This window comes from Pezoporus wallicus, unplaced genomic scaffold (assembly GCF_028554395.1).
Source record: "Pezoporus wallicus isolate ANWC-B61680 ecotype Strahan unplaced genomic scaffold, APGP_CSIRO_Pwel_v1 contig_4309, whole genome shotgun sequence".
NCBI lineage: Eukaryota > Metazoa > Chordata > Aves > Psittaciformes > Psittacidae > Pezoporus > Pezoporus wallicus.
In genome coordinates this window covers 1,041,330-1,062,369 of record NW_026638191.1, presented here as the reverse complement: position 1 = coordinate 1,062,369, position 21,040 = coordinate 1,041,330, and the positions used below count along the sequence as shown (strand labels likewise).

Genomic DNA, 21,040 nt, shown 5'->3' with positions numbered 1-21,040 from the left:
AGTTTGAGCTATTACATTTCTATAACTCTATCTCTGCTGCAGCTGACAGCATTACACTGACTTGTACATGCTATTAAAGGCCATTAGAGTAAAAATTATGCCTGTAAAAATGACATCTTAAGCTCTCATATTTCTTCCCTCCCAGTGATTCAGCAGCAATTTTCCTCCACTTACATGTCAAAAGATTAGATAGATAGATATTTTGCTAACTGCTGCTACCATGAGTTCCCTTGTGTTCAGAAGTCGAGCTGGGTTCCTGCTGCCCTGCACTGTTATGGGTAACAAGGCTCCACAATCGGCGTGTGGGTGACAATTTTGCTGAGGGAGGCAGGGAAGCACACCATCCACTTTTCCATAGCTCAGCAGGATTTCCGTTCAATGGCCCCAGGAGTCAGAGGACAGAAATCTGTGTATGCTAACTGAAATCACTGAAGTCACACCAATTTTTGCAGTAGCTGGTGATTTGATATACATGATGGTTTGGGCATTTAAGCAGCTGTTTATTCACTGAGAGAAAAGTAATCATGTCTCTATGATTATCAGTAGTTTTAGTCAAAAGCTGAAATAAAGACATTTCTTTATTCTACATTTCTGCTTTCTTTTAAGCTAAAGCTGTTTTCCTGTGCTCATAAAGACTATTATGTACTGGTATGACAGTGTGATGGATGAATATAAGGTGTAATATACACACATGATTAATATGATGTCCAAGTTTAATTAAATATTAGTTCTTACTATTATCAGTCAAGACTGTGTTTCTGCAGTTCCCTGAAAATGTTAACTTCCCTGTTTCTTACAGCAGAGCAGATAAGGCAAAACATATCCTCTCCTCCACCTCTGTTGTGACATTCCTTGCTGAAGGGGAAATACAAAGAATCTCTTCCTGGAGCTGTAGAACTTCCAAGTAGCTCCATAAAGCAAAGGTTATTAAAATACTTTTACTTCCCCATATCAGACATTTACCACCTGAATGACTCAAACGCTAACGTTTTACAGATGGCTCAAAAGAAGAAATCCATCACTCCTATGGCCTTACTTATGGCCTTTATAGCTGCTGCAGATATGTCTGGCTACTGAGGATTTGTGACCTGCCGACTGTCACCTTGGCTTTATGCAACAGTGCAGTGGCCAGATTCTGTCTCAAGGAACAGGAATGTGATGTTCCCTGGTCATCCAGTGGAATTTCCAGTGATATGGGAGACCGATTAGTGCCAAATGGATCAATTTGTAACAGTGGACCTGTCATGTTATAAGCACTCTCCCAGCATCTCCAGGGGGATGCCAGTGCACCTCTATTACATTCATAAAAGCTATAAGAAATGCTCAGGCTTCAGTGACCAGTGCCCCAGTCTGTGGGGCAACTTCCTCCTTGTTCCTACTCACATCATCAGCTGGAGCTGCCACAGCCATTCAAACACAAAATATCCATGAGCTGTAAGAGCAAAATATCTTATCCTTTCCCACCAGGACTGGCACTTTGCCTGCCGGCGAGCTCCTCTTTACAGTCAGTGCTAAACATAAAACCAGAAAGCAGATAGAAATTCCTGATGAACTGTACATCAGCAACACATTTGTACCTAACAGCCTTCAGCACTTTGGGTAGAGAAGGCATAATATCATATTCCTCTGCAGCAAGATCATGGACAGCTTGCCTAATGTTAAACTTGCATATATGTGAAAACAGGAGATGGCAGATAAGAGGAAAGCTGTGAAGCCAAAGAGAAAATAGACAGAAAATGAACTTCAGCTATGTTCTTGCCTTGTACAACTGAATGCTGAGTCTGCTGTGTTGGTCCAAGGCTTTTGCAGAAATGTAAGTGTTGTAAACCATGGGTGTTGTTGCCATTTTGCCTGTATGAAAAAATCCCACACCTACATGCATACGCATAGCCTGCATGCTTCTTGTATCACAGCCTGCCTCTCCTCCAGGAAAAATAAGTCTTGAAAAGCACGTTAACGTTTAAGCAATGCCACCTGTAGTTATTACAAGTTTATAGGTTCCAGGTTCTTGTAGACAAGAAAGTCTAAGACTGAGAAACAGCACTGCATTTCAACACACTGGTGGCCTAGATCTGACACCAGCATATTCTAGCTGTGGCTCATGGCAAGGACAGCTCTTTGTGGTAGTGACTGTCTGCATGTTTATCAAGCACCAACACCATGAGATTCCGTTTGCGACTATTATCTGTGGTCAAGACTGAAATCAAAGATCCAATAATCTAGATAACTAGCCAGTACAATAACATTAACATACTCCAGTTTCTGCCATTAAAGAGAAGCAAGTAATGATACAACAGCTAGCACATCTGGCCATCCATCAGCCTGGACATCCAAGTGCCTCCTCGAGCAAGTGGCAGCAGAAAAGCTGCCCTGGGCACACCTCTAGAAAGAAGTAGTGGAGTCCCCAGCTTCTCCCTCAGGATCAGTGATGCTCTAACCACACCACTGTTCTTTCCTTGCCTTCTGGCATTACAGAAATGTACTTAGCTGTATAATTCCTTGCCATTGGAGAAAAATTAAAACATCTCCCTGGTTTGCAATACAACTTTGAGCTATGAGCATGTAGACAGTACACTACAAGAAGCTCCTTAGAGAGCACAGACAGACAAATACACACCCACCTTTACTAAACAGACTGGTTCCGTGGGTGGCCCACATTTAAAACCATTTGGTGTCGTGTGCATGTGTACAATTATATATATACTATATGCTTTGTCATCACTGGGGCCAAAATCAGACAAGGAAAATTCACCGAACACTCAAATTTTTTACCCCCCTTAAATAATTTATAAAAAATAGGGAAAAACTGTGGGTGCTACTAGTTCTATCCCAAAGTCAGGGTGCAACAATCATGGCCATACAGGATCTGTGCCAACCATGCTTTAAACAACAAAGTGGAAATTTGTCTGTGATCTCCTAAGGAAAGAGAGGCCAAAGAAGCAAAAGCAGCAGACAGACAGGCTCCAGCAGCTGCCAACACAGGGGACCCTGCTCTTAACCCATCAGCCAGGAGGAGGCTGAACCTGGCAGAGGGGCTCCAGGGGCTACCCCCAGGCAGACAGCTCAGATGCTGAGGATGCTGAACCACACTGATAGAAAACTCCTGCAGCAGAGACATTCGTTTCAGAAGAGAGACACTCCTCCTCATGGCACACAGTATATATATGGAGTGTGCTAGGCTGGAAAATCCCCTTTGTCTTTTTGGAGCTCTACTCTGAAGCACTCAAAAACCCAAATCTGAGCATGGTTCTGCACGCTCTTCCTCTCCCTCAGTGAATCCAGACTGGGCCAGAATCTTCAGCTGAGCCCTGACCAAGGGATGAAGGCTAAGGAGCTAGGATCTCAGTTCATTATGTCTGTGTGAAACTAAAACAGCGCTACTGGTTTTTCTGATATTTCAGTGAAGCCAGATTCTGGCCTCTGTATAACCACATTGTTACATTTTTTTGGAGGGAACAGCTCTTTCTCTTCTTTTTCCCACTGAGCAAATAAACTATGGTCTCTGCCTGCGCCAAATAAAACAAAGTTGTGCATCGCTGGTCCAGAAACAAAATAGTCCTAAAACGATTATATGCAACAAAATTAAATTCTTATTAGAAAAACAATGGCCTGCTGGTGTTGAGATAATTACACTGAGAAAAACGCTAAAGAGAACAGTTAATTGGGACCGGATAAATTTAGCTAGTAATACAAACAAACGTATATTGCCAAACGCAGAGAGAGGTCTCCCTCATGGTCCTCGTGTGGGTCGCTGTGTGTTGAGGGTTACTGGCAGCAACGGTGGCAAAATACATTACCATATTTCTCGAGGGTTTGTAAAGATCAGTAAAGGACAGTGCACCCCTAAGGGTGTCCCATGGCCATCTGCTCCGTTATTTTTCTTAATGCTCTCGGACCTGAATCCTGCAAATCCCGTGTCAGTTTTCTCGCCAGGCTGAGTGCCGACATGAATAACTCTGCAGTTACGTGTTGCATCTCATAGACCTCATGGACTGGCTGCATTTGCCCTTCCTCAGCCCCTTCCCATGCAGCCTCTCTGTTCCCCCACTTAAGCATCCGAGAGCTGTATGAGATCAGATGTCTTTCCAACTGAAAAGGGCACAGGGGATTTGTGGCCTGATACAAAACCACAGCTGGAATTTGTGTCATATAATCAGATTGCCAACTGTCTAATCATTACCTACCGATAGCCTAACCTGTAATTTAATAAATCTCCCCACTAATAACCTCTCCCTGGCCCTGGCCGATTGTTTTGCAGAGCACTGCTGGGCACAGCTCCTTTCTCCCCATCCTTGAGAAAGACATCATGCTTCTGACCCTGAGCTCCACTGTGGTCCAGGCATCCTCTGGCAAGCCAGTCAACCTCACCGTGCCTTGGCTGCATCGTTTCTAAGGCCATGTAGAAGAGATGAGCACGGAGAGTGATGTGATGCAGCACTGTGAGCAGGAGGCAGCAGAGTCAGCCACAACCTAAACCTCATTAGTCCTGCTACCACTCAAAGCCTGGCACTCCTCCTGCACCCTCTGCACGTGCTATCACACTGTGCTTCCTCTCACCCTGCACAGGGAGAGGGCTTCTTTTCCCCACAGACTGACACTGCAGAGCACCACAGTTTGTGAGTCTCTAAAACATCATCTCTCTCAAGGGACTGTGCTAATTTGATGTCTGAACAGTACATTAATGTTAATTAATGTTTGTAAATGGTGCAACAAGCATCTGTCACTCTGGTGCTCCAACACTCTTTGGATACATCTGCTTTGCTTTAGCCTGTATTTAGCAGTGATTATGTGGTATGTTTGAATTCCAGTAAGATCAGCATTGCATATACAAACACACAGTTTGGTCTGTTTTGCTGTGTGTTACATAGCAAATCTGCAAATGTTTCAAACATGCCAGGCAAACAATGTACCTAGTGCTGAGCAGAGATGGAGACTTCACAGGCTGGGACACGAGCAGAGCTGGAGGAAGCAGAGAGAGGGTGCAAGATGCTTTGGCTACCAAAGAGCAGAGCTGCCAGATGTTCATCTAACCCCAAGCTACAGACATTTACAACCTGTGTCTCTCTTTTGCTTTGGATTGGTTTTTGTTTCTTTTGTTTTGATTTTGTTTTTCCCCAAGACTTAGAGAAGTGATTGTATTGCAAAGTGCACTGCAAATATTGGAGAAGAAAATTGCCTTTCCTGACAGGTTAACTATATTTGGAGACTGTCACAGCTTATTGGTCTGTTTATATGCAGTGCAATTATTTTTATTGCATAGGCACAAAGAATGGATACGTACGCAGAAAACGTGCAATAAATAAGTCAAGGTTAAATCTTTCATTTATATTATAATACCAAAGAGATGATGGAAAAGCACAACCCACTGACAGCAACTCAGCAAGCCCTGAGAGATCTCTGACACCTTGGAAAAACACTTTTTCAGATGAGACTGAGAGTGTCTTATAAGGGTGCTGGGGATGGAGTCTTCATTAGGCACTGTAGTGATAGGACAAGGGGTAACGGGTTAAAACTTAAACAGGGGAAGTTTAGTTTGGATACAAGGAGGAGATTCTTTACTGTAAGGGTGGTGAGGCACTGGAATGGGTTGCCCAAGGAAGCTGTGAATGCTCCATCCCTGGTGGTGTTCAAGGCCAGGTTGGACAGAGCCTTGGGTGATATGGTTTAGTGTGAGGTGTCCCTGCCTATGGTAGGGGGGCTGGAATTTGATGATCTTTATGTCCTTTCCAACCCTAACTGTTCTATGATCCTATGATTCTATAAAGCGCTGTAAAGGAAGCAGTGTTGTCAGTGCTGCTCCAACCTAGCTGCCAGGACCAGTGATGCTGTGGAGATAGAAAATACATCAAGGATGGGCTGAGTCATCCTTCCCCACACAGAAACCCAGGCATTCATCTACCTGTTCTGATCTCTTAGGGCCATTCACCTCTACCTCCTCATCTGTTCTGTCCTATGAACACTGTTTGGGAGTTAGTTCTCACTGTGGGAAAAAACAACCCTAAACCAACCAAAAATTGTCACAGAAATTCAAGTTTCTGCCAGCAACCTTTAAAGCCTAGACAAGAGGGAAAAAGAAAGACACATTGCTCTTACTCATACCAGAGTGAGTATTTGGAGCTGACCTGAAAGTTGCTAGGAGATGACTGCAGAATACCACAAAAATTAAACTGGCTGACACTCTTCCAAATCTCAGCTGTGTCTGCACAGGACAAGTGAGGGAGATGCTTTGAAAGCCTGTTGTCCAAGTCCCAAGAGGAGAATTTGATGCAGCAGCTGGAAATTAGGAGACTTTGCTAGCCTGTGACATCCTAATAGTGAACAGCACCTGCTGGGTAAGCTGCTCATATGGGCTAGAGGATGGTTACTCTGCCAAGTCATTAATCACTATTAGACTGTGCTCAGGTACCCACATTTTAACTGATAAGCACCAGGAACAGCACAACTTTGAGTTGTTTGCAAAAGGAAAAGTATTTTAAAAATGGGCAAAGTGCTCAAGAAATAGTGGGATTTAGAAAACTTTCGTACTTGTATCTATTCAAATGTGGCTGAAGTGTGGATATTTGCACTTTTCATCTCTAGCACTGACATGAAGGGATGTTGAAATTTATTCCTTGCCCTTCTCAGGATGATTGCAGACCAAAACACACCTGGAAGTGGTGCTCCCAGGACAGCCACAGCAAGAGGAAGGAAGGAGGAAGAAAATCAGGAGGAAGAAATAGGCAGAATTAAAAGGTGGGGTTTAGCCTTATTTTGGTATGGAAAATGGATCTATTATTCTGTATCCACCACTCCATCCAAGCTGTGCTGAAAAACCTCATTGTCCTGCTTGCTGAGGAGGTTTGGAACTGCAGCCAAATCCACGGCAGCAAAAGTGAATTAATCTCTGTGAAAAGGACACAAGAGGGAAGTGGGACTGTCACTGGCTACAGGTGACCTGCAGCATGACACAGCACAAGTGTAATATTCACAGTATCAGAGTATGCTAGAGATTGGAAGGGACCTCGAAAGATCATCTAGTCCAATCCCCCTGCCGGAGCAGGAACACCTAGATAATGTTACACAGGAATGTGTCCAGGTGAGTTTTGAATGTCTCCAGGGAAGGAGACTCCACAACCTCCCTGGGCAGCCTGTTCCAGTGTTCCGTCACCCTCACTGAGAAGAAGTTTCTTCTCAAGTTTAAGTGGAACCTCTTGTGTTCCAGTTTGTACCCATTACCCCTTGTCCTATCATTGTTTGCCACCGAGTAGAGCCTGGCTCCATCCTCGTGACACTCCCCCTTTATATATTTATAGACACTTATAAGGTCACCCCTCAGTCTCCTCCAAACTATAGAGACCCAGCTCCCTCAGTCTTTCCTCATAAGGGAGATGCTCCACTCCCTTCATCATCTTCGTTGCCCTGCGCTGGACTCTCTCCAGCAGCTCCCTGTCCTTCTTGAACTGAGGGGCCCAGAACTGGACACAATACTCCAGATGGGGTCTCACCAGGGCAGAGCAGAGGGGAAGGAGGACCTCTCTCGACCTACTAACCACCGCCCCTCTAATACACCCCAGGATGCCATTGGCCTTCTTGGCCACAAGGGCACAGTGTTGGCTCATGGTCATCCTGTCGTCCACTAGGACCCCCAGGTCCCTCTCCCCTACACTGCTCTCTAACAGGTCGTTCCCCAACCTATACTGGAACCTGGGGTTGTTCCTGCCCAGATGCAGGACTCTACACTTTCCCTTGTTATAGTTCATCAAGTTATTCCCTGCCCAGCTCTCCAGCCTGTCCAGGTCTCGCTGGATGGCAGCACAGCCTTCAGGCGTGTCAGCCACTCCTCCCAGCTTAGTGTCATCAGCAAACTTGCTGATAGTACACTCAATTCCCTCAATGCAGCAAGGAACGAACCATGGCACATCCTTAGGGATGTGTTAAGAGCCAAAATCGAAGTGCCTACATTCTCCCTGACTTCTTCTACCCAAATGCCTCCTCTGAAAGACAGAGGAAAATACCTCATGTTTCATTTCAATTGGAAAATGGTTTATTAAACAGGCCCAGTAGGTTAAAAAATTAATGTCATTGGTCTTTGTGAATGTTTAGACCTGACAATGTTGCTAGCTAAGGGGCACTGGGTTTTGGATCTGCAGACATCAATGACTGCTGCTTGCATGGTGGAAAGCAATTGCTTTTATACAACCTGTTTTCTGATATACCTAATCAGGCTGACAGACCATGCCAGTGAGCAAGCACTGCAGAAATGTAAAATAACATATACAGTGATAATTCAGGAAGAAAGTCTTTTGAATAGGCTGTTTGGGACTTGAAAGAGCTCAGAAATTAGCATAGAAATTCCTGGTCAAGTTAGGACTCCTTTTGTGCTCAAGGATGATGTCCAGGTGGATGTTAAACTTCAGGAGGACACAAGCAGGCCACAGTTAAGTTGTATTTTGAAAATCATGTTAATTAGTCAATCAGTAAGAGGAAGAAATACAGGTTTAAGAGAGGAAGATGACTAGGGAATGACCCACCTTCATAATGGTTTCATTCACAGCAGTTCAGCAGAGCCAGTCCAGTGCTACAGGGGGCACCTTGGGCTGTCTCGAGCACCATGGTGAGGAGTCTGAACTTGACACTGGGCTCTGGGAGAACCCAGCAGCCTTAGCACTCAGTCAGATTCATACTGAAGTGTCTGATCAAATAGAAAGTGATGAAAGCCACGCAGCTGACTTGAGATTCTTCACTCTACCTGAGACAGAGAGATCTTGGGCTTTCTCTCTCAGCTGACACTCACTGTCAGCAAATAGAGACATAATTGTGCCTTCTTGTACTGGGAGAGGAAATATACCTTTTGAAATATCTAAGATGAAAACCTGGCTTTTTTCATGTGAGTGGCAAAGATGAACTCCTACAGCAAGACCGGATGGCTGGGAGAGGTATATATGCCCTGCAGAGATTAGAAGACAGAGAAAGCTTTCTATGGCAAATTCAAGTGCTTTAGAGAGAAGCAGTCCGTCTGGGGGATGCTGCTGTTAGTGCTCTGCTAATGGTATTGTGTGGTGGTCATTACTCTGACAAGCATTCAATAAAGCCATTTTGAGAAGAGAAACAAGAAAAACAATGTACCAGAGGATTACCTAAAATTTAGATCAGCTCGGCAGCTAGTCTGCAGAGGTGTCATTCTTCAGCATGAAAGCAGCAAGCAACAGATAAAGGCTGTGATAATTACCCATGCCTGCATCCAGCTACCAGCTTGGAGAACCTTTTCTCTCTCTCTGCCTGACAGCAAAGAACAGCACATGTATGGTAAACACGTGTGCAAGAGAAAGAGCATTTGTGTGTCCTGAAGTAATTCCCTGACATCTGGTGCTTTCAGGTTTGTCAGCTGTCACAGAGATTGCCGCAGTGCTCCTGTATCCCAGGCAGCTCTGCTTCCTCACCCCTCGATGTGCAGAGGCTTTCAGCACGCCCAGCACTCATTAATGAATTCATCCTCAGCTTCTTTTCAAGCATTTTGACTGCTGCTTAGTCTACCATAGCCAATACCGAGGGCATGGCAAATATTGGGGGATTTCTCTCTGTCAGTGCATTTATAAGGATGAATCTACAGACATTTTCTTAAAGTTGGTTGGTTATTGTTTTTTTTTTTTTTTGCTGTGACACTTAGGATGATCTCCAGCTCTTGGGACCTTCAAATTCAGAGTTCTAAACACTTTTTTGCCCCTATCAGTTTGGCACCAGGATTGGTGAGTTTGTGGTTTGGGTTTCTTTTTAGACACTGTGTCCATTTTTCATTCTATTTTAAAGAATCACTTTAATCCTGAAGAAATAGGAAGAATTCTTATAGGAAATAGGAAGCAACAGGTTCAAATACACACTTGGTAAACAGAAATCTTTAAAAGCAGAATAATTTTATCCCAAAAGGACGAGCACTTAAATGGAATGATGCTGATATGGGACTCATTCAAGCGCAGTGCCCACCACCCTCAGATGCCAGTGCAGGAGGGACTGCACCTTCCCAAAACCTCCTCAGAAGACACGTAGGACAAGCTTAGAGGTTTAGTTTCCTACAAAGCACAGTTACAGCTCCTGCTTTCTTTCAAGACAGCCATTCCCTTCTTCCATGGAGTATTCTACTCATTAAAGTATTGTCCTGGGATGGGAGAATGGTGTGGGGGTCTCCAGATTCATCTCCCTATTTCCCTCTGTCCAAAAGAAGGGGAATTATCTACGTGTTACTGCAGGCAGCAATGCTCACCCATTGCTACAGAGCTCTGCATCCAGCAGAGAGAATTCAGGACTCCCTGGGCAGAGAATAAAAGAGCATAGAAGGAAGAGTAAAGCTATAATCCTCTCTAAGCCATGCATTTCAACAGCCCTAGACCCAAGACTGTCTCCAACCCCTTTGCCACACCCAGACAAGGATGTCTGAGGAGCATGGGGACTGATGGGGATAGGCAGCAGTAGAAAGAGCTCCTGGCATGGCAGGGCTCTGCAAGAGGGTAGCACAGGCAGGAGAAAGGGGGGAGTCTTCCTTCTGTGCACCCCACATGGCAGGTTTCTCATCCCTGCAGTTGTCAGAGATCAGGAGGTGAAGGAGAGGGGTAAAACAACATTTTCCCTTCACATCCCCTTCTCTCCACAGCCCCCTGTTTAATTAAGAGCCTGGAGAATCAAACTCCAACATTTCATGTAACAAGGCCACATACAGAGCGCAGTGCCTAACATCTGCTTTACTGGTAATTGGCTCAAAGTGCGAATGTTTTTAAGATAATGAGCTTCCTCTATTTGCATTCCAGCCATCTAAACTTCCAGATTAGGAAACTCACTGTAGCTGTTGAACATCAGCTTCTCTCTGGATACAATGCTGCCTGTGCCGGTGCCCCTCTGTCCTACAACAAAGGCATGCTGCCCATCAGTGGAGAAGTTAATCAAGTACCTTTTGAAGTCTGGCTGTGTACAGACTCTTTGGATGAAAGGTGTTATTTAAATATTAGCTGTCATGACGACGAGAATGATTATGGTTATTTTGGCCATATTAGTAATAATAAGTAATAGCATTTTTAAAGGTATTATTGAAATCTCAGCACACAGCTCAAATGAAAGCTGCAAATATTGCTTATTAGAATAGCCAGTCAAAACGTTTTATTCTAAGTATTTATCTTGTGCAAACTCTTCCTATTCTGTATGGGAAGTTCTGCCATTTACCCTGAAAAGCTGCAAACAACAGTAAACCAGAATTATTTGCCATAAATTGTTAAAGACTTCAGCTTCATCTTAATTTTGCAATAAAAGTTCTAAAGAAAAGGAAGTTTTCAATATTTTCCACAGAGCCCATACATATTTTTCACCAGTTTTACTATCCTTGGTAGCCTTTACTAATAGAGATGTGCAAATGGGTGCCTTAGAAAAATAGCCCATAAAATTTAGGGGGGTTGTGTGTGCTCTTTTTGCTCTTTCTCCCTATAATCTAGTAATATATGTCTCAATGTCATTTAGTAATACTGGTTTTTGTCTGCCTGTATGGCTGCTAGCAGCAGGAAGAGCAGTTCTGATAGTATTTGGAAGATATGTCAAATATTCTTTTGACAGGAGAGAGAAAGACACATAATGTAATGGGTTTTGTCCCTGGGAAGACAGGGTTCAGCACAACACATGAAGCCATGCACCAGCCAAGCCTTGCCCACAGCCCCTGGCAGTAAGCAGCACCTGATGTTGCAATGGAGGGCAATATCCCTGCTAAAACAGCATCCTGTGCACAACACACTGGACTTGCCCGTGGATCCATCTTTAAGGCGTCTTTTCTTAACATGAGAATGTGCCACGTTGGGTCATTAATGCAAACAGAGCTGTGCTGCAAAGCAGCTGAGAACCTGGCTTCCTCTACCGATACAAATCTCATTCTTTTCAAGTTTTTCTATACTCATGAGGATTCAGAGACCTCCTGCCAAAATCAGCTATGGAGAGAAATTTATTGCTCTACAGTTCCCAGCAGATTCATATTTCCCTTTGGCTACTGCTGACGAGCAACAACACTGAAAAAGCTTAAAGCAACTGTAATTAATCTTTATGCTCTACTGTTCATACCTGTCCAGTGAAATACAGCAGAGGTGCAGGATTGATGCTGTGGTGAGCAGGACATCGAGGGATGTCCGGACAAGGCAGAACATTTCCCCATAGATCCAGTTGTCCTGAACCAACTCAATGGCTCCAAATGGCATCACCAGCACTGACACCAGCAGGTCCGCAAAGGCAAGGGAAACAATGAAATAATTGGTCTTGATTTTCCTGCAAGACAGATCACAAAATTAGGGTGTAGAATAGTTTCAGTGTAGCATCCTTTACATGTGGACAGAGATTTAAGCTCTTGTTTGGGTCTAATTCACTTAATCACACTAAATGGTTCTTCATAATGTACTCCTCATTTTAATGGTCACTGCTGGCTTGTTCCTGGGTTTTATAGCTTAATATCCACCATGCTCCCTGCATAAACACATCTTTGTGCTCACACTGAAGAGGCAAATAGATGCTCGCAGGCCTCTGCATGTGGCTCCGCCTCACAGCTTGCATTGGAGAGTTTGGGGTGGAGAAGGGGAACTTTATTTCAACTTGTAAATTGAGAAAATCCTTCCAGAAAGCACAGAGAAGAATCTAGACTGAAGCTGTAATTTTAACTTGAAGAGTACTTTTTTAAATCATAACAATAAAATAGAATTAAATCCATTAAAAAACCCACGCAGAATATGAATAGAGGCTGTTGAATATCTCACTCTGCTCCTGAGGTTGGTCTGACAACTCCCAGGGTAGCAGCAAAGCATCAAGACAGGAGTTGTGCCTGTGGAAACACTCCCCCACCCTCCAAAATCACTGGCAGCATTTTGCCAAGCTGCAGCAGTGCAGCACAATGGCCACAGGGCCTTGGTCTGCATGGCTTTTTTATAGCCTCATTAGGAAATCTGAGATGGAAGAGGGGTAGAGGGCAAGATGCTTCTCCAAGGAATTAGCTCCGTTTTTCACTGTTCTACCCGGTTTCTTTACATTGAGAGTGCTAAAAATGTAGAGTATGGATACTAAAATGATCCCACCACCCCAGTGTAAATCTGAATGAGGAGGCACTGAGGCAGTGTGGGTCTGACATCGCAGTTGTGCAATGTATGGACAAAGACACCCCTTGTCATGACAGTTTATGCCCTCAGCTGTGGACATGGGCCCTGTTAGACGGGCATTTCCCCCTGGTTGGGTGGGCTCACCTGAGCTGCCTGTCCCGGCACACGGCCACCATCACCAGCAGGTTCCCCAGGATGGCCATCAGTATAACGGCGGAGATGAAGGTGAGCAGCACAATCCTCTCCGCTACGCCAAAGCCCTCACTCGAACTGGGGAGCACACAGAAATAGAAGAGAAAAGAAAAGAAAAGAAGCTGCAGTGGCACTGGGAGAGGGTTGCGTGGGCAGTGCTAAGGTGCTTGGGCACTTCTTGTTGTGAGTGTGAGAGCAGCATCCCCACACAACAAAGCAGCCTTCCCACCAGGACCATTAATAAAGAGATTTTGTGTTTACGGGGAAGGCTGCAAGGCTTGTGTTCATCAGCAGAAAGGCTACAGGCAGAGGACACCCGCAGCCACCCAGCTCTCCCAGTGATGGGTACACCAGCATGTGCAGTGAAGGAGCGCATTTCTGAGGGCTGCAGTGAACTGTGCCTGATTTCTGAAAGTCCCTTCCAGTTCAGAGCCTTGGTTGAAAACATTTTCATTCTCTTTTCACCTCGATAAATAAAGTTATTTTCTCTGAAGAAGTGTTTTGGTTTTCTTTCATTTTTCCATTCTTCTCAAGGTTTTCCTCAAAATGAGCATTTTACACCTTGAATTTTGAAATCTATGTAATCTTTTCCCTTGTTCTCTCTTCCTTTCACTCTGCAACACAGAACAAAAGGCAGTCTGGCTTTTTTTTCTTTTTCGTTTTTCTTTTTCCACAATTAGGGAAAAGAAAATAAAGTTTTAAAAGGAACCTGACATCCCTCTACCCTGATGCCCGTAATTTCTTTCATTTAATGACAAGAAAGAAAAGAACAAGGAAGGATAACACAAGAACACAATGTTGGACTTATTTTAAATTTGCATTTCTACAAATATCTTGTCAAATGTCTCAAAAAAGTTGGGTTTTTTGAAGGCTGCAAAGCAGGGAGGTAACGCACAGCACACAATAAATAGAGTTCAATTCCTCATAAAATAGGTTTTATAACAAAATTCTGAGCCACTTTTCTTTTAAAGGTATTTCCAAATATGAATCCAGAACAAAATGCATCCTAAATGATGACAAAGAACATCCTTATGATTTAGCGTAAGGTGTCCCTACCCACGACAGGGGGGTTGGAACTAGATGATCTTAAGGTCCTTTCCAACCCTAACGATTCTATGATTCTACGATTCTAAACCTTTGCCATCTTGTGTAACTTTCCCTATGACTTTACACTGGTGAGAACGGGTATTTGTCCATACACTGGCATTAAGAACAGCATTTGACACTAATTCAGCAGGGAAATTTCTTCACAGCAGGCAGAGCTGGCATTCAGCACCCAGGATTAATGTTGTGAGATTGTGGAGGTAACTGAGAGATTGAACTGTTATTCTGATTTACTTTGACTTCCCCCAGGGTCATTTCTTATTTACTAAATACAGCCCAGACTTTTACACTTTATCCCTTTGAATTGTCCTGGTTTCGGCAAAGCTGAAAAAGATTAGAGACTGCTGAAGTCCTGCCTCTGCTACCGGTTAATAAGCTTCTAGGAACTGACCTCACCCTGAGTCTGCGCTGTAGAACATCCACTAAATCATAGTCTCAATTTTTTGCCCTAAAAGCAATGCCACTTTGAGTGCAACTTTTTTTGCCCACTGCCTACTGCACCAGTGGGTCAGATCGCAGCCTGCTGAGGCTGAACTCTTCATGCTGAGTATGAACAATACCTTAGGAATTTCTTGATTTGCAATGTTTTAGAAGGAAATACATCACTGGGAGACAGATGAGGGTGTTCATGAGCAAATAAAGAACAGGAAAAGAGATGCCCTGGCCTCACACTAATTTCATAGAAAACCATAGCACTAGGCAGACACATGCAGGCTCAAAACCAAGTGCAATTATATGGCTAATAGGAAAGAGGTTCAAGGCAACTGCATATCCTAGCTTCATAAATGTATGTCCATACACCAAGTACTTTCACACCTGTGAGAGCACAGGTAGCTTTTAATTCCAATAATCTTCTGTTTGAAAACTAGAAGATTAATAAATGTCACATACAGTAGACACAACTCTACAAGGTTTTAAGGCAAAATGTCCCTTAGTGCTGCCAGGCACATGGCCTTCTGAAAGTGGGCTGCAGAGGTACAGACAAGGGGGAATGGGTGTCTAAGGCTGAAGGGTATCAAGCAAGGAGGTGGGTTTCTGTATCAGAATTAATGTTCCCAACCCAGAGGTAAAGGCATGACTGCTTCTTTTGCCTGCTGGTTATCAGTGCAAATGTCAGTAAATAGTCCTGCTTAAGGTAGGAAGGTCTCTGGGGTTATGCTGAAGCAGTCAGACATAGCCATGGGTTTTCACCCAGCGCTTGTTTTTGTGCAAGTCAATTATAGATGCTAAGATAGGAGAAAGGCAAAGGCAAGATGCGTTTTCATTTAGGATCTGAAAGTTTGCACTTAATTAGAAAAAGGTGTCTACTGAACTTGGCACAACTTCAGTGAGGGCAATTAACGCTCCAAGAAGCTGGCAGCTCCAGGCAAATACTTCAGTGTACGCAGAAATGTTGACAAGGCTCTGCCTGAACTAAATGTGTCTTTCCCAGTTTTTACTGGAGAGCGCTGTTTCATGATACCTTGGCTCATTAGCTCTTGGACAACTCTTTCAACAAGTGGATTTTGTGCCTGTAGTTCTTGCAATTACACTGCAACTGCTGCCTGCAATTTGCCTACACTGGCCCAAGTCACACTTATTCCCATCTGACAGAATAAAATTCCTATTGATCAAAAGGAACTGCATAATCCATCATTCTGACAGTGGCCTGTGGGAAACGAAATACCTACACACATATAGGAGTACCACCTTTGCATGCTCTCTCATGCCGCAGAGGTCTGCGCCACAGTGGGTTTGTGTTTAACAACTTGTGGAGGATTCTTTGGCCTTCCTCTCTTTGGTCTGTCTTTTGAGCTCTCAGTACATGGTGAACACTATCTCTGGGCAGCTTTCCTTCTTGGTCTCATACTAACATGCTAAATGCAAAACCAAGCAAATAGAACCAGTTTCTCTGTTTCTTAATCACCAGCGAGCACCCCAAATTCCACACAGAGATTCTTTCCTCAAAATTAAAAGTAACTGGCATCTAATTCCTTATTCTAACACTGAAATTCGAAGACATCCTAAAGAACTGACCAGAGGGCTGCTCCTAGAATAGGTGTCCCTTCTTCCCCTGCTAGAAATCGTTGTCCCTCTCTCCCAGCCATCCCCACATACAGCTGATCTGCAAGACCTTATTTTCCTCAGAAGCAAATCCTGCACTGGAGACTGTGGGAGGCAGGAAGGTGGGAGTTGCTGACACCTGAACCCGCACTGCAGACAAGTCCTTCGGAAAAGGATGAGTGGCCAGGAGCGGGTCCTTCCCTATGGGCACCGTGCACAACAGATGCACAGGGTGATGCTCCTCTGCTAGAGGTGCACACATGGCTCTGGGCTCACTGCTTGCCCGACTCCTGCAGGTCACTGCTGCACAGCTGGGGAAGGTCAGACACCTGCCAAGCATCAGTATTTTGAGCACAACCCGATGCCGGAGCCTTCATTAATAACATTCAGTAGCAGAAGACACCATGAAAATTAAAGTGCAATGGAATAGAACTTCAAAGGGAGGTCTCAGCCGCAGGCCTTCTAGCTGAGTACCAGGTGGGATGAAAAACCTCAGGAACAATGAGGATGCTGGGATCAAAGACACCTTGACTGCCAAGCTGTAATTGTACCTGTCTAAATAAGCCTTCACAATAGGCTAACATTGCTTTGTGGCAGCACCTGTGAAACAAAATGTCAAACCACACTGAACAGTGCCGTACAAGAGATGCTCCTTGTCCTGGGTGAGCACGGGCGCACACACATGCTGGCACAGGGGTAAAGAGGACGATGATGGTTTAGTTTATACAGAGCCAGGCTGAATTAGATTTATGGTTTGTCTTATCTAGCTTTGCCCATCCTTCTGCTGTCCCTAAACAATTCCCATCACTGCTTTATTTGAGCACCTTGCAGCCACACTCTGCAGTGTGTACAGAGGGGGAGCGACACCTCCTTCATCCCCAAACCTTGCCAGGGTGGTGAGCTGTGGATTGGGCTACTCACTCAACCATGCAGTGCCTTGGGAGGGGGTTGGCACGGAGCCACATGTCACCAGATGTTGCCCTGCTCAAAGACTGAGGGGTGCTTCAGCTTCAGCCAGTGTACACAGGCACCCCTGCCCTGAAAGCACAGGCATCCTATTCTGCATCATTTGACTTGGCTGGCCACAGCCAGGGCTCTGAACAGAGGCCAGCAGGTCAGGAACACACACTGGCACGCTTGTCGATGAAGCATTTGCTGTGATAATAGTTTTGGAAGTGTTTGGGAGATTTCTCCAAAGAGTATTTCTCTCATGCCATGTTGCATTGCTCCCCTGGGGAGCATTAAAGAGGCATATGCATCACCGGGTGTGCAGGAAGGATGTTCATCTGGGCTATGCTTCTATACATCTGCCTTTTAAGTAATCTATCATGAAGTAGGAATATTTGTTAATTATTCAGTCACAGTAATTCAAAGCTGTTAATAATGAAAGAAGTGGATATTGCTGTAAATTAAAATCAATGGTTTGCATAACATCTTTTATCAAATCTGAGCACTCTGGCTCCCAAGCATGCTTCCCTGTTTAATAAAGCAGAGATTGATGGGTTTGCTATTATGAGGAAATGAGATTCAGACAAAATGATTGTTGGTTAGTAGGAATATAGAAATCACTTAAGGAAAAAGGTGAAATACCGATGTGGAATGAATGCTTAAAACCCATGCATGGATGTATTTAAAAGGCTCTTCTGTATAGTCATTAAAGTGAGTAAAAAAATTGTAATTATTTTTTTAAGCTCAGTTTCTACTTTCCTGTAAACACCACAACTTTTCTAAATGACCTCAAGTGCTTCTGTATATTTTATGCAGCAATTAAACCACACACATCAGTCATGTTGGTAAGACCACGCACATTGCTCCTCTGGTTTTTGTTACACATCACACCCTGACCTCCCTGCACTGCCACAGGAAAAAACCTCTCCAATAAATGGTTCAGTGCACCTTGGGTAATGCACAGACACTCCTGCAGGAGTGCAAGATGGAAAAGAGTGAGGGTTGAACAAATAAGACTTGTCTTTTGGGGGCAGAGAAGAACAGCTGATACAAAGGAGGCTGGATAGCCCATTTCCAAACTGGAGAGGAATAGCTCTGCCTGCAGAGGTAACCTGGAGGAGCATCTTCTGGAGGTACCCAGGGACCATAGTGAGCACTTCATAACAAGGGATGTGTGTGATCATCACTGAAGGAGATTAAAAACGTGGAGCAGTGGGAGCATGTGAAAGAGCTTTCCCGATTTAACAGTGGCCTCAGTGTATGGGGAATACATGGAAGAGTTGGTCTGCGTTGTTTTCAACTAAGCCATGGCTTTTCCCTCTGTAACCCCAGCTGACATCTGTAAGTGCATCTGACATCATGTGGTCTTCAACCACAGATAAGCTGTCGTTTCCCTCTTCTCTTTTCTACTCCCCTGATTATTCCTAGGCATAAAATCAGAGGCTGTGTTAAACACTTCAAAATCAGGATATGCTATTTTATGAGTAAACCTAATAATGCATGTCTCGGTATAGAAACATGACAATAGGGAAGATATTATTTGATCTATGGCTTTCCAATTGTTATCATATTCTTTTGTACTGCCACCTAAAAATATTAATCATAAGTCAGCATTAATCCAGAAGCATGTAATTTCTTTTACTGACTTCAAACGCTACATTGCCTGTGCCGCTTCACTTCAGACTGTGCAGATGGCAGGACAACTTCTAACAGATTCAAATCAATTATGTACTTCACTTCTGTTTTAGAAACAGATTGAAATTAATTTAAGTATTGACAAGCCAGAAATAAACAGCATTCCACATATCAAAATAACTCAGTCATATGGTTAGCTTGAGTGCTTTCTTTTTTAACCAAATAAATTGCGGCGGTGGGGTGGGTGGGAAGGGATGAGGCTTTCTCCTTTTATAATGGTTTGAAACAAAACTATTGATAACATCACTGATCCCACACCTCCGCTCCTACATATCTCCTGGAGGCTGAATGCTACCATGCTTGGAGAATTGTTTTAAGCAGGTGATAATACTGATTAAAATCAATTGTCAAGATGAAGAAAAAAGACAGGCTATTTAAATGTTGTAAAAATTGCTGTGTGGGGGCTGTGCAGTCAATCAGTACATGCCAGGAGCACTCTCCCATTCAGGAGTGGGTGCACCCTGGAGCCTTGGGACCCTGGGAGACATCAAGGCATGAGCTATGGTTCCAGCCCTGCATGCTCCCTGGGCTGTGAGGCTGCCCAGATTCAGGCTGACAGGCAAAGCATAAGGGGCTCCGAGAGCCAAACTCAGTAAAAAAAAAGCCAGCTTTCTGCCGGTCCATACCATATCTTTGCCTTACATCAGCAGAAGTTCTTGCCTTTTCCAGATGGAAACTGGATGTGGCCCTGAATGATCCTGAACAATGAGATGCTTTATCATCATCTTCATACAGGTGAAGGTCTGAGACTGAGAGAGACAGACAGCAGTTTGCACGGTTACATGGGTAATGTGTGACAGAGGTAGGAGACAAACCTAGACCTAGCTAGTCTCCAAGGAACTGCCTGAGCCTCAGGACCTCTCCCCTTGCAGGGAAGTTAGGTGGGAGTCCAGCAGCCACGTCTGTCTCTACTTTCCATACAACAAAGGACAAAACCTGGCTCTGTTCTTCCCCAGATCAAGTGTTACATAACTTACACCCACATATGAACGGATATCGCTGCGAGGCTGATGCATTTAAGTACAATCCTTGAAAACCATTAGACTGACACCTGAGATATAAGATAAAATTAGCTTATGAAACTAGCATTAGATTCAGATGACAGTATTTACATGGAGGAAGGGCAGCTGCTGCAATCGCTTTGTTTGGGATCCACTAACAGCTACTGCAGTAGAGTTCTTGTGCAAAGCCCTGTGCAATGACAAATCACAATCTACCCAGAGCTGCAGGACCTTGGCACTATGTTTTGTTCCTTTAATATACTTTCAAGTCTTTACATTTTACTCCCAACACACCCCTCACTTCCTGAATATTTCCCTTTCATGTTCACACAAACATAACAATACTTTTTGGATATGCACGGTCTACTTATTTTAATGAGGTCAGCATTATGAAAAAATCAGATCTCTGGTTTAGGCATAGGAAGGAATTTAGGCACTCTACAAAGCGTAGCAGAGATGTTGTAACAATCATTTTTCCTTTGTAAACGCTGAATAAAACCAAAGATAGAAGATGCCTTTAATCAGAAATGCCTTGATCAGTTCCCAATTAGAATTGCTCCTCAGAATTAAGCCTATTGCATCTTCCAAACTACAAGTCAGTTCAATGAAGAACAGAAGATGATGAAAGAAGCACAAAAATAAACCTGACTTTTGGTATATATTCCATATTAATAATGTGATTACCCTCTATTTTCCAGGTAAGTGGCTCTTGTCTATCTCATGTCATATAGAAGTCTTAAACAGAGCAGGCTGTATGTTCAAATGACAAACACAGCATAGCTATATACTCAGGGGATCTGATTTAATGAAGCGTCTTAGTTCCCAGCAGCATTCCCATTAATTGTCATTCATTTCACTTCTGTATGCTATAAATGTTGAAAACAGAATCTAGTATGTACTTTCAAACAGGAATTTTTGTAATTCACTTATTGTACAAAAGAATTTTACTTTACAGAGACACGAGCAATGTCA

The 21,040-nt window shown here is 43.8% G+C and overlaps 1 protein-coding gene across 5 annotated transcripts in view; it reads right to left on the bottom strand.

Moving 5' to 3' along the window:
- Positions 1-21,040, bottom strand: part of HTR4 (5-hydroxytryptamine receptor 4) — a 130,781-nt gene that overhangs the window by 57,105 nt on the left and 52,636 nt on the right. For all 5 annotated transcript variants that reach the window (XR_008972218.1, XR_008972219.1, XM_057409834.1 and 2 more), the window contains exons 3-4: positions 13,230-13,355; positions 12,067-12,267 (exon numbers count right to left, since the gene is read on the bottom strand). Coding sequence is in view for 3 of the 5 variants with exons in the window: in XM_057409834.1 (XP_057265817.1) it covers positions 12,067-12,267; positions 13,230-13,355 (327 nt within the window). In the remaining 2 variants the exon portion in view is untranslated. The remainder of the gene's footprint in view (positions 1-12,066; positions 12,268-13,229; positions 13,356-21,040) is intronic.